This window comes from Gorilla gorilla, chromosome 14 (assembly GCF_029281585.2).
Source record: "Gorilla gorilla gorilla isolate KB3781 chromosome 14, NHGRI_mGorGor1-v2.1_pri, whole genome shotgun sequence".
Classification (NCBI taxonomy): Eukaryota; Metazoa; Chordata; class Mammalia; order Primates; family Hominidae; genus Gorilla; species Gorilla gorilla.
Window position 1 is genome coordinate 117,484,116 of NC_073238.2, and position 12,363 is coordinate 117,496,478.

A 12,363-nucleotide genomic window follows, 5' to 3' on the forward strand; every position below is an offset into this window, starting at 1 on the left:
TTAGGAGTTCGAGACCAGCCTGGCCAACATGACGAAACCTGTCTCTACTAAAAATACAAAAATTAGCCAGGTGTGGTGGCACACACCTGTAATCCCGGCTACTCAGGAGGCTGAGGCACGAGAATTGCTTGAACCCGGGAGGCGGAGATCGTGCCACTGCACTCCAGTCTCAAAAAAAAACACAAAAAAACAAAAAACAAAAAAAAAACCTAACATAATAAAAAAAAGCAAATGGATCAAGGTGGGGGATGGAAGAGTTAATGGTGAGGGAGAAAGGACTTACAGATAATTCCAAATCTGGTTTGTCTAAGATGAGGTTTCCCAACGTGGGCACTAATTGACATTTTGGACAGGATATTTCTTTGTTGTGGCTGCAGTACTGTGTATTGTAGGATGCTTAGCAACATCCCTATCTTCTACCTACAGAATGCCAGTAGCACCCCAACCCTAGTCGTGACAATCAAAAATATTTCCAGACATTGCCAAATATCCCCTAAGACAGGGGTCCCCAACCCCCGGGCTGCAGACCAGTACTGGTCCGTGGCCCACTATGAACCAACAGCAGGCAAGCCAGCATTACTGCCTGAGCTCTGCCTCCTGTCACATCAGCTGTGACATTAGATTCTTATAGCAGCAGGGAACCTTATTTTGAACTGTGCACATGGGGGATCTATAGGTTGTGCGCTTATGAGAATCTAATGACTGATGATCTGGGATGGCACAGTTTCACCCAGAAAACATCCCTACCCCCACCACTCCCAACCCAGTCAGGTGGAAAAATTGTCTTCCATGAAATGGGTCCCTGGTGCCAAAAAGGTTGGGGACCACTGCCCTAAGGGGTAAAGGTCCCCCCTGGGTGGGGAGCATTAGTCTAGGTGAGTGTTTATGAGGCAGGAGAATAGGGTCTGGAGGCAGAGAACCTAAGACCGATTCACCCTGACTTCCTACAACTAAGTTGATAGGAAAACCCCAACTTTCCATGCCTAAGTAACAAAAAGACCAGAGGCTACTCCCTTTGCAAACCCGCACCTTATCTGTGCAGCAGATAGAAAATTGAAAGTTGGTTGCAAAATTGGTTGCTTTCTGCAAACAGACATTTGCATGGGAGTGTAACTTTGTAACTTCACTTCAGCCTCTGACTGGTTGCTTTCTGCAACCAATCAGACTGATTGAGGGCCACCACTTCATTTACATGGGGTGAACACCCAAGTAGACAATGGGAAACCTCTAGAGGGTGTTTGGGCCCCAGAAGATTCCTTTTCCAGGGCCCTTGAGCTGCTGCTTGGGCCCACTCCCACACTGTGGAGTGTACTATCATTTTCAACAAATCTATGCTTTCTTTGCTTCACTCTTTCCTTGCTTTGCTGTGCATTTTGTCCAATTCTTTATTCAAAACGTCAAGAACCTGGACAACTTGCAGTCAAGACCCCCTCAATAACATCTATGCCATTAATTAGGGCCTACCAGAAGAGGTGCCAGAATGGCTCTTTGATTATAATCTCAAACTTGAAGGGGCTGAACATTTTCCTGCAAGGCGTGGTAAATCTATGGAGAGCAGATGTGACCTTTTCCTAAATGTTCGTTTCTGCTGTGGATACATCATTCATATCTTTCTCTAGGAGTTCTATGTTCCCCAAATATGGCTAGCTATACAGTCCTCAAATGTCAAGCCATTACATCAATAAGGAACAGTAGTTTCTTATAGAAAACTCAGGGGAAAATCAACTTTAAATGATCATCTACCTACATAACCCCTATATTTGATGTAGTATCTTTGGTCATCATATTATGCCTATAGTTTAATTTTGCAAACGCAAATATTGTAAATTGTATAGCCTGGTCAGTTGCCTTTTAAATGTTTTGTTGTACTCTAACATTATGTAATAAGTTGTCTTTTGTGTTTTCCTTGTCCTGTTAGTTTTACTTCTGGTTCACAATACCTATGTTCTTCAATGACTTATAGTGGTTAATAGACCAGTGATTCTATCTTCTTGATAGCTTTGGATATTTTTTATGTTTATAATCTTTTGATATTAGTAGTGTTTTAAAATTTCAAATGTTAATTATTGTTTACTTATACAACATTCTTAAAAATTTAGGTTCAGGAAATGACATAGTCAAAAATATCTATTATAAATAGTCACAGGAATTTTAAATTTATAGTTATGCATCACTTTACAATGTGAAAGATTTGGACATTATTACCTACGTTTTCATTCTCTTTGTCATATTTAGAAAACTTAATATTTTGAATCTACTGATTCCATCAGGGCAGAGGAATAAAGGGCCTCAAAAATCTGCAAGCTGCCCAGGCCACTTGAGGCTATTTTAATGGCCTAACATTAAGAGTAGTAGGGAGGATATGCAAAAGATTTACTATAAAGAAACATTTCTTACTATAAACTTCTATTTAAATTTAACATCAACCTCATCACCTTTTGTAAATTTTACAGGAAATACAGAAACTATGTTCTTTATATATAACTCAATACCATTCAAGCTCGAGATCAGGTGATAGCTGAACTTTCCAAGGCAAAATTAAGTGCCCCAACTGCATAGATATAGCAAAGATGTTAGTACTACAATTTAGCAATTATTTCTCTCTTTAATCAGAGTGGTCTATTGATTTTACACACTATGTTGTGTTTTTGAGACACAGTCTCACTCTGTTGCCCAGGCTGGAGTCTAGTGGTGTGCTCTGGGCTCACTACAGCCCCCACTTCCTGGGTTCAAGCAATTCTTCCACCTCATCCTTCGAGTAGATGGGACTATAGATGTGTGCCACCATATTTGGCTAATTTTCGTATTTTTAGTAGAGACAGGGTTTTGCCATGTTGGCCAGGATGGTCTCAAACTCCTGGCCTCAAGTGATCCTGGCCTCAAGTGATCCGCCTGCCTCAGCCTCCCAAAATGCTTGGATTACTGACGTAAGCCACTGTGCCCAGCCTCACACACTATGTTGTAAGCTCCAAGTTTTAATTCATCTTTGCAAACCCAATGAGGTTTGCCTGTAATAAGCCTTCAGTGAACACTTCTTGAATTAAAGATCTTTATTTCATTCTAAAAAATCTTCAGGGTCCCCATATTTGAAACATATGTCCTCTCCTATCCTTTCATTGAGATTTATTAAAAGATAAGGTGAAGAGATGTGTGCATTCTATAAATCTGACTAGATTAACCATAATGTTTTCCTTTTCTGAAGATAACGCTGCTCTGCAAAATTTCTCAGTTGCATATCAATAAGACAAAAGCACCTTTGTAACAAAATTCAGATGTTTAATTTTTTTCAAAACTTAACTATACTAATGAAAATAAATTATATGTAGACCACCTTCAATATTTTTACATCATCTTTATACAACTGTAACAGTGCTTTCAAAAGACATTTTGTGAAGGACATTAATTTCACATTTAAAAAGTGTTTCAAAAATAAGGGAACATTAAAGAACATCAAATTAGTCTGAAATATGTCTCACAATGCTGAGAGGCATACTCTTCTTTATCAAATTAACTGTATGTGTACTCAAGATAACATGGCTTTTAACTAATGACATTTCTTGTCCATTTCAGTAATTTCTTGGATCCAAAACAAAATCTGTGTATTTATTTCTTTGAAAACATCATTTGTCGACCGTCCTTTCACTGCCATGGAATGATTTGCCTTCTCAATCCAGTGGATTTTATGGGGAGCTTGCATTTTCTGTGCCACTTTCTCCAACAAGTTCTAAAGAGAAAAAGAAGAGGATACTAGACTAATGTTCTGTTGATATTTAATAAAAGGTCCTCTGTCCCCTGCCTATACTGGCATTCATTCCCAAGTATTCATTAAATGCTTTCTCAGACAACTTTCTAGGTAATAGAATGTGTGAGGAAATGTCCGTAAAAGTGGCAGTCCACTTCTCTCAGCTGTAGCAGTATCAGATCAAGCATTTATTACTAATAAAATGTTAAATAAATTGGAATAAAAAAATTTCTTCCCCCAAAAATCTTTTTCCCAAGCAAATTATATGCCCTGGGGAATACAAAGTTGTTTCATAATATTGGGCTAATATTTAGTAATGTGTAGACATTGCCAACCCTTTCTCAAGAACCAATTTTATAACAAATACTCTGCCTGAATGTTGAAATGATTAAAAAAATCTATAGTGTAGTAATCCCAAAATCAGATGATTCAGATATTGATCCTTCATTTTCCAAGTAAGGGTCATATTTACCGACTCTATTTCCAGGGATACAAATTTTGTCACTATACTTATATTTTTAGGTTCTCAAAAGCAACAGAGTAACCAGGACACAAAACTAGCATTAGTCAAATTAGCAATTTTTAAAAGACACTGTTGTCAGAAGTATCTTGCTCCCAAGATATTTCTGCCTTTCATTCTCTTTCATTGACACAAACATTGAGTTATAATTCACCTTTTCACACATTTCATCTGCTGAGCCTGACACAAACAGTACAGGCTCTTTTAAACGAAAGAGGTCTTCATCTCTGAGTTTATGCTGCTGCTTTGGATGGTGCAGTGGGTAAGAAATACAAATGAGACCCCGAACAAAATCATCACCATCATCTGGCTCAATGTGACACATTACAGAAGCAGCTGCTCTTGAGCCCATTGAACGACCTAAAATCAATTAAAATTAAGTTCAGTTTGAAATATAAACTTTCACATAAAGTAGCAGTGATGGTGCGGCAAATTGGATCTTTTACTGTTCATCATATCTGTTTACCAACAAATTAACTCCAAAAGGCAGCAATTAACAAGTTGCAATACCAGGCCAGGCGCGGTGGCTCACACCTGTAATCCCAGCACTTTGGGAGGCCTAGGTGGGCAGACTGCCTGAGGTCAAGAGTTTGAGACCAGCCTGACCAACATGGCAAAACCCTATCTCTACTAAAAACACAAAAATTAGCCAGGCATGGTGGTGCAAACCTATAGTCCCAGCTACTTGGGAGGCTGAGGGAGGAGAATCACTTGAATCCCAGAGGTGGAGGCTGCAGTGAGCCGAGATGGCGCCACTGCACTCCAGCCTGGGTGACAGAGCAAGACTCTGTCTCAAAAAAAAAAGCTAAAAATTGATCTTAAATGCTAAAAAAAAAAAAAGGCAATTATTTTTCTAAAGAACACTTAAAAGGACAAGGACAATCATTGTAAAGGAATCATCATATGCAGGATGACGATTCAGGGATATGAATAAAAAGAGAGAGGCTCAGATTATAATACATATACATGAGGTTCAAGTTTGCTCTAAGTATATAAAGTGCTTTAACATTAAAAAGGTGACTTACCAAAACAACAAAAAAATCCTTAAATTAGCTTCCTATGATCAAATAATTTTAATTCTCCATTACCTATTCCTATATTAAAACAGGTAATTAACAAGTATTCACAAGTATTGCACTTACCTCCAAGAAAAACACCTGCAAGTTTGTATTCTCCTGATGTCTTCAGGTAATTCTAGAAAAATAAAAAAAATCATCAGTTCTTCACCTATAAAATATTCCACTGGAAAGGCAAGATATATAGTTTCTCATCATTACTGAAATGTATGAAAATCTATGCAAAGATAACCAGAAAATCTTAAGGGATTTTTCTTAAAAGAAGTAAGCAGTCCTTCCTCTTCTGGTCATGCCTTCACTATTAAATCACATGTTAGGTGATACAGGCAAATATGTGAGAAAAAAGTCAATCTACCTCTACTAAAATATTTAAGCACTAAACTATTTTTTAGAGAATAAATTATTTTTTAAAAAGGCCAGCAAAGGCTTCCAACTAATACCAAATTTGATAATGTTAACATCTAAAGTTCTAATAAACTTATTAATAAGCTTGAAATTATTTAGATCAGGGGTGTTCAATCTTTTGGTTTCTCTGGGCCACAGTGGAAGAACTGTGTTGTGCCACACATAAAATACACTAACACTCATGACACCTGATGAGCTTAAAAAAAAAATTGCAAAAAAAATCTCATAATGTTTTAAGTAAGTTTACAAACTTGTGTTGGGCCACGTTCAAAGCTGTCCTGGGCCATATGTGGCCCATGAGTTGGACAAGCTTGATTTAGAGAAACTTTAGTGTTATACAGGATTTTAAGCAAGGTTTCTAAATAACATATACAGAAAACAGTATCATATTTATACATGCATAGTATGGTAGATGAAATATTCTAGAATGCCAAAATGATGCGCTAAAGTTACATAATTCCAGGGAGAAAAATCATAAGTAGCTTCCTTGGCAATATCACAGAGGAACATTTATGATGTAAGCATTCATCTCCATGGAAACTGATGACAAGGGAAATCTGATGACTAAAAAGCTTTCATGTACTGCTGAGTTTTCTAAGAATACACTCATTCAAAGATTTTTTAAATTAAACCAGATGACTAATAAAATTTATCTTACATTTATTAAGGATTTCAAACAGAATTCTGTTATAAGTAAATATAAAGAAATTTTCTTACCAAAACTGATTTATACGCCTTAATTCTATGTACAATATTAAGGCCTTTACAGGTAAATCTCAGGCAGAAAAACCCATGAGATGCAAGATGGGATGCCAGTGACATCAAATGAGGAAGATTCATATCTCCTGATGCTCCATGTGTAAGAATTATTCCATATGTTAAGCTCTTGTTAGGTACCAAACAAACAGCATCTAGTAATTTATTTCCAAAAGGTATTTTTAATTTAACCTGGAATTCAAGAGAATAAAGGGACCAAAAATTACTTTCTTGCCTATTAAGACAACTGAACAGCTATATATATGTTTGCTCTGTGAGGCTCACAATTCAAGTCATAGCCTCCAAATAAAAAGTAGTGATATTAATAATAGTATTTAAGTGCTTACTGTGTCGGGTATTATTATAAGTGCTTTATATGTATTAACTTATTTCACTTTTCTAACAATTCTATGAGGCAAGCACTATCATTATCCCCATTTTATAGATAAGGCACAGCAGATTAAGTAACTTGCCCAAGGTTATATAGCCGCTAGCTAGGATTTAAACTCAGGGTAGTCTGCTCTAGATTCCTCGCTCTTAACCACTTATGCTATACTGCCTCCCACAGTGAAAGTTGAAAATAAGATTACTCTGAAGCCACATAATTACAAACAAACAAAAAACCAGGAACCCTGAAGATGCAGAACATACGAAAATATTACCTCTGTATGACTCATTTTCACTGTTGAATAACAAACTTAAAGTGCATTTACATCTGAGAAGCAAAGGACATCTCCCTGAAAAGAAGATTCTGTTGTGAAAGGTGAGTTGGCAGACATGGATATGACACAAAAACTATGAATGAACACATTCAGTAGCTAAAATAAACATTTAGAATTACTTCCCTAAAATCTGGTGTCTTTACATGTACATTTTTCTACGGGCACTCAGAATTGGTTAGAGGGCCAGGTGCAGGGTTGGTAGATGTTATAGAAGATAAAACAAAGGTGATACTTTGACATGGAAACCGTAAGGTAATTCATATCAAAGTAGGATGCTGTATCTTGGCAAAAAATGGTAATGTAAAAATGTATAAATACACATTTTTGTAAGAATCTTCATTCTAAACCAACTATCCTAAACTTAATTTTTCAGCATCTTTCCATTAACCCATTTTCTTCATCATTATAGTTCCCAAGCCTACCCATCCACATCTTGTCATGGAACTTCACAGTGCTGCCAGAAGGCAGAGTATATATGTCTTCACCATGTTTACTTTGGACTTGGCTACATAACTTGTTTTAACTAATGGAATGTAGGTAGACATTTCAATGTGTGACTTCTGAGCTGAGGCATGGCAAACTTCCAGAAGCCCTTTTGAACTTTCACCCTCAGCCATGAGAAAAACATGCTCTAGGTGGTTTTGCATTTTCAGCCTGGGTCTCAAAATGAAGACACACGGAACAGATCTGAACCCAAAACTGAAGTCTGGAGTCCAGACTAGTCTAACCAACATCTGACCAACAGCTGATCTGAAGATCCATGAGCATGAAATGTAAGCCACTGAAATTTTGGGGTTGTTATGCAGCATTCCTTCCTATGTTAAGAGCTCTTGTATTGTTTAAGACATTACCAACATCAGGATCTCAATTACTCACCCATTTTTCCCATTAACATTTATTTATTCATTCATTCAATAGGTAACAATAACATGGTTTAAAGTTCAAAAGGTACCAAGAATATGTAGTGAAAAAGTCTCTCATTCCACTCTTGACTTGACATCAGATTCTCCTCTCCAAAGGTAACCAATATTATCTGCTTCTTACTTATCCTTCCACATAGCACTGTACTTATTTTCACACGAGTGTATGTGTATTTATAAGATAAATTCCTGGGGAAGGAATCGCTGTGTCAAAGGGTTTGTTCATAATTTTTCACAGAATTTTTTCATAGAACTTCCCAAGGTGAATACATTTCATTTTTGAATAGGTATCACGTGCACACGGTACATTAAAAAATGTAAACAGAAGTCAAAGTATTTGTTCATAATTTACAGAATGTTTTTTTCATAGATCTTCCTGAGGTGAAGAATACATTTCATTTTTGAATAGGTATCGTGTGTACATGGTACATTTTAAAAGACAATGTAAACGGAAGTTTCCACACACTCTTCCCCCAACCACCAAGTTCCTTTCACTTCCTAGAAACCACCATAAGCAACTTATTATGTACCTTTCCCCATCTGTGTGTGTGAGCGTGTAGAATTCTCTTATTTCAGCCTGGAGAGCATTAGTCTGATCTGACTGCAAAAGTTTTGGAAGTCGAGTGAGACAAAGGAGATGAAAGACTTCAAGCTTCAGTGTCCCTATCTTCATACATGCAGCCCCATAATTATGCCTGGGTTTCTCAGTTCAAAGATCCTCTGTTTTACTTTCTCAAGAGAATAAGCCTCCATCCAGTCTTCTAACAAGGGGAAAGGAAGTCACCCAACAGCGTGAAATGGGGAAGGGGATCTGGATATCCAATTGCTTCTCAGATTTCACCTAAATCATCTTTCTTTAAGCTCCTTACACCCACCTTCTGCACCACACCACCTTCATTCCCAGTACCACAGCTGTCCAGTGCTGCCAGTTTCCGTGCAGTTTGAAGATTCTGTGGTTAATACAGGGTTTGCTAAGACATACATGTTTTAGAGCCTGCTATTTGATTGCCAGCGTTTCCTTTCCTATTCTCCCATTGCTGGAGGTTCATGTTTGTTTTTAAATAGCCTTAATGTAAGTTTAGTGAAACTTCATGAAGGAGTAAATTTAGATGCATGTAAACAACCACCATCTTAATTTAGAATGCTTCACTACTTTTTTTTGAGACAGGTTCTCGCTCCGGCGGACAGGCCGGAAAATTGAGTGGCGCAATCATAAGCTCACTGAATCCTCGAACTCCTGAGCTCAAGCGATCCTCTCGCCTAAGCCTCTTGAGTAGGTGGGACTACAGACGCTCACCACCACGCCCGCTAATTATTTTTAAATGTTTTTGTAGAGACGAGGGTCTCCCTATGTTTCGCAGGCTGGTCTTGAACTCCCGGGCTCAAGCGATACCCCCTGCCTTGGCCTCCCAAACCGTTGGGATCCCAAGGCGTTTGCCACCTCTCCCGGTCTGCTTTACTTCTTTTCAGACTTCACGATGCACAGTGTGTTCTTCACGGCAGCTACACACATGCTGGTTTTCTTCAGAAACACGGAAAATGCCCCATAATGCAAGCCCCAAGCAACCTGCTCTAGGTCATCTGGGTTTGTTTTTTTGAGACAGAGTCTTGCTCTGTCCCCCCGGCAGGAGTGCAGTGGCGCGATCTGGGCTCACTGCAACCTCTGCCTCCGGGGTTCAAGAGATTCTCCAGCCTCAGTCTCCCGAGTAGCTGAGATTACAGGCGTCCGCCACCGCGCCCGGCTAATTTTTGTATTTTTAGTAGAGACGGGGTTTCACCATCTTGGCCAGGCTGGTTTTGAACTCCTGACCTCAGGTGATCCACCCGCCTCGGCCTCCCATCGTGCTGGGGTTACAGGCGTGAGCCACCGTGCCAGGCCACTGTCGTCTGGGTTTTCATCTCTGGCTTTAGGTTCAGAGAGGGCAGGGTTTGAAGCCTGGCCCGGCCTCAGTGCCCTCAACTGCGATGGTGAAGATGACCGGCTAGAGGTGCTGCGCCCATGAAACGCCAGCTCTAGTGGCGTCCGGAGCGCCGGCTCCACCGGCTGGGCGGTCGGCGGAGTTCTGGGACAACTCCTACTCACAAGGGCTGGGCGATCACCTCCCACGCCACGGGACGGAGACGCCACAGCCCCTTCAACTTTCAGTTACAAACGTTCGTGCCCTGTTAGGTCCACAGCATTAAGCTGGCTGTCGTGGGGCAAACAAAAACGTTGAGTCCGAGTCTTACGGGGGGTCGGGTCAACAACCCCAGCAAACATGGAGAGAAAATTCAAAGCGGGTCTCACGGGCGTGCGGGGCTCGGCGGCGCTCGGGGCACGGGATCCGTTCTCTCCGCAAATGCGCGCTGCTGGGGCTGCGCCGCGGGCTGCCCCGGTCGACCCCTCTCAACTCCGAGGCTACTTCGAGCCAGTCACCCGGGACTGGGTGACGTGGTCCAGGTTGGCCCCGTCCGGCTCTCCCGCCCGTACCAACCCCACATTCCGCCCTCCTACCCGGCAAAGCGGACGAAGCCCCCACCGGCTGGTGCCCGCGGGCACCGAACTTAGCGGAACGCCTCCCGGCTCAGACCAGACGCCCCTGAGGAGTGACGCCCGCGAGCCTCAAACGCCTCAGGCGGGCCTGCCGGGTGCTCTCCCCGTCTCCCAGGAAGCCGCCCGTCAGCCGGCGGCGCCAACCGCCACCGCCGCACTTACCCGGGAAGGCAAAAGTGGCCGCGGGCACCCAACCACCGCCACTCCCTTCAGGGAGCTGACTAGCGCGCTCGAAGCGACCGCCTCGCCTGCCCCGCCACAGCGTTCGGCTACGACGCACGCGCGCGCAGGCCACGCCCCCGGGTGCGCGGGCCGGGCCGCAGAGCACGCCGGGAGCGTGGGTCTCCCAGCCCGCCACATCCCAGGGCTGTACGCGCGGACGAGCGGAGTTAGGGGAAGGTGCCAGGGTGGCCGCCGCCTCAGTACGCGGACGGCTGGAAAGTCAGCCCCCGTTTCCGCCTCACCCAGGATTGCTCCACTCGCGGCCTTTCCGCATCGCAGCCACCACTCCATTCCGAGGCGCGATCAGCTCTGACCAGTCTTCCTCACACCCATAGTCGATTCGTTACTCCCGTTAAGGTCAAACGCTGACAGAAACCAGCCGCTTCGCACACTTCTACATGGGGTCAAGCCCCCTATCTTTGCGGGGATGATTGTAACAATCACTTAAATGGTCGCTTCGTACCATCTTGCCCCCGCCTGGGCCTTGTCGGCGACGCCGCAGCCACGTGGATGCTGTGGAAGCCTGTCCCACCGGATCTTCCAAAGGCTCCGCGCTCATTGCCACAGCCAGCGGCCGGCAGTGGCCTAGGCTGTTGCACGCGATCGGTCCCCCACATCTCCCCTCTCCATCCGGCTCCTTTCCCTGGAAGCCCAGGGCAGCCCACACTTCGCTGTCCTCACCCCACTCACCAGGCGGGACCCCACGACGACCGGCTTTTGCCCTGGCTGCTCCCTCCCAGCGTGGGCCACGTCTCCTCGGGGTCGGCAGGGCGCGTGGTTTTCACAGCGAGGCCTCCCCTGATCGCCTCCCCGCTCTTCCTGTCCTTCCCCGGTCACCTCACGAGCTATGGATGTATCTGTGTCTCCTCACTGTGCTATAAGCTCCCAGGTGAAGAAAGGGTTGCTTTTTGTAAATTTTTGTTTTAACCGAGAACCTCTTGTGTATGAATAATGCTCAGAAAAAAAAAAAATTCTTAAATGAATGAATCTTCCCCAAGCCCAGTGCAGTTGGCACCTGCCCTCTTTTCTGTCACGGTACATACAAGGAAATACATTCCACAAAACCACATAGTCGCTGTCATTTATCACAAGTGTTTCCCCAAATTACAAAGTCTTAATAGTTCTTTGTCTCCTAATTTTTTAGCTGTGTTTTTTAAAAGCATTTCTTTACATGCCATAAAATTCACTCATTTGAAGTGTACCATTCAATCATTTTCAGTAATTTTAAAACCATTTGCAACCATCACTATAATTTAAGAACATTTCCATTATCCCTCTGAAAAGTATTTGCACAGTTACAGTTGAGGTAGGAGATCAGCAGGACTTTCCAAGCACTGATCACCACCTGCTGAGCAAAACAAGATCTGGTCAGAACAGGATGCCCTAAAAAAACGGCCAAAACTGCCCTAAAGAAACAGGCCCAAGCCAGCTACAACTAGGATGGTGACCAAAGTGACCTCTAGTGCC

At 42.4% G+C, this 12,363-nt stretch overlaps 1 protein-coding gene across 7 annotated transcripts; it reads right to left on the bottom strand.

The window, feature by feature from the left end:
• Nucleotides 1–3,255: 3,255 nt before the first annotated feature.
• Nucleotides 3,256–11,131, bottom strand: TEX30 (testis expressed 30). Of its 7 annotated transcripts, XM_055360688.2 has the most exons (7): nt 10,837–10,946; nt 8,174–8,330; nt 7,162–7,236; nt 6,461–6,691; nt 5,405–5,456; nt 4,417–4,622; nt 3,256–3,724 (listed from the first exon to the last, which is right to left on the bottom strand). In XM_055360688.2, the coding sequence occupies exons 3-7, from the start codon at nt 7,174–7,176 to the stop codon at nt 3,545–3,547; spliced, it is 684 nt and encodes a 227-aa protein (XP_055216663.1). In that variant the 5' UTR covers nt 7,177–7,236; nt 8,174–8,330; nt 10,837–10,946; the 3' UTR covers nt 3,256–3,544. The 7 variants fall into 7 exon arrangements, with proteins under 7 accessions (XP_055216663.1, XP_004054759.1, XP_063553566.1 ...); XM_004054711.5 differs by lacking the exon at nt 8,174–8,330 and having other exon boundaries at nt 10,837–11,131; XM_063697496.1 differs by lacking the exon at nt 4,417–4,622 and having other exon boundaries at nt 10,837–10,951.
• Between the last annotated feature and the right edge of the window lie 1,232 nt (nt 11,132–12,363).

Coding starts and splice junctions, on each gene's coding strand:
- TEX30 (XM_004054711.5), bottom strand. Junction 5,457..6,460: donor AGGCGTATAAATCAGTTTTG/GTAAGAAAATTT, acceptor TTATTTTTCTAG/AATTACCTGAAGACATCAGG. Junction 4,623..5,404: donor TGCAGGTGTTTTTCTTGGAG/GTAAGTGCAATA, acceptor AATTGATTTTAG/GTCGTTCAATGGGCTCAAGA.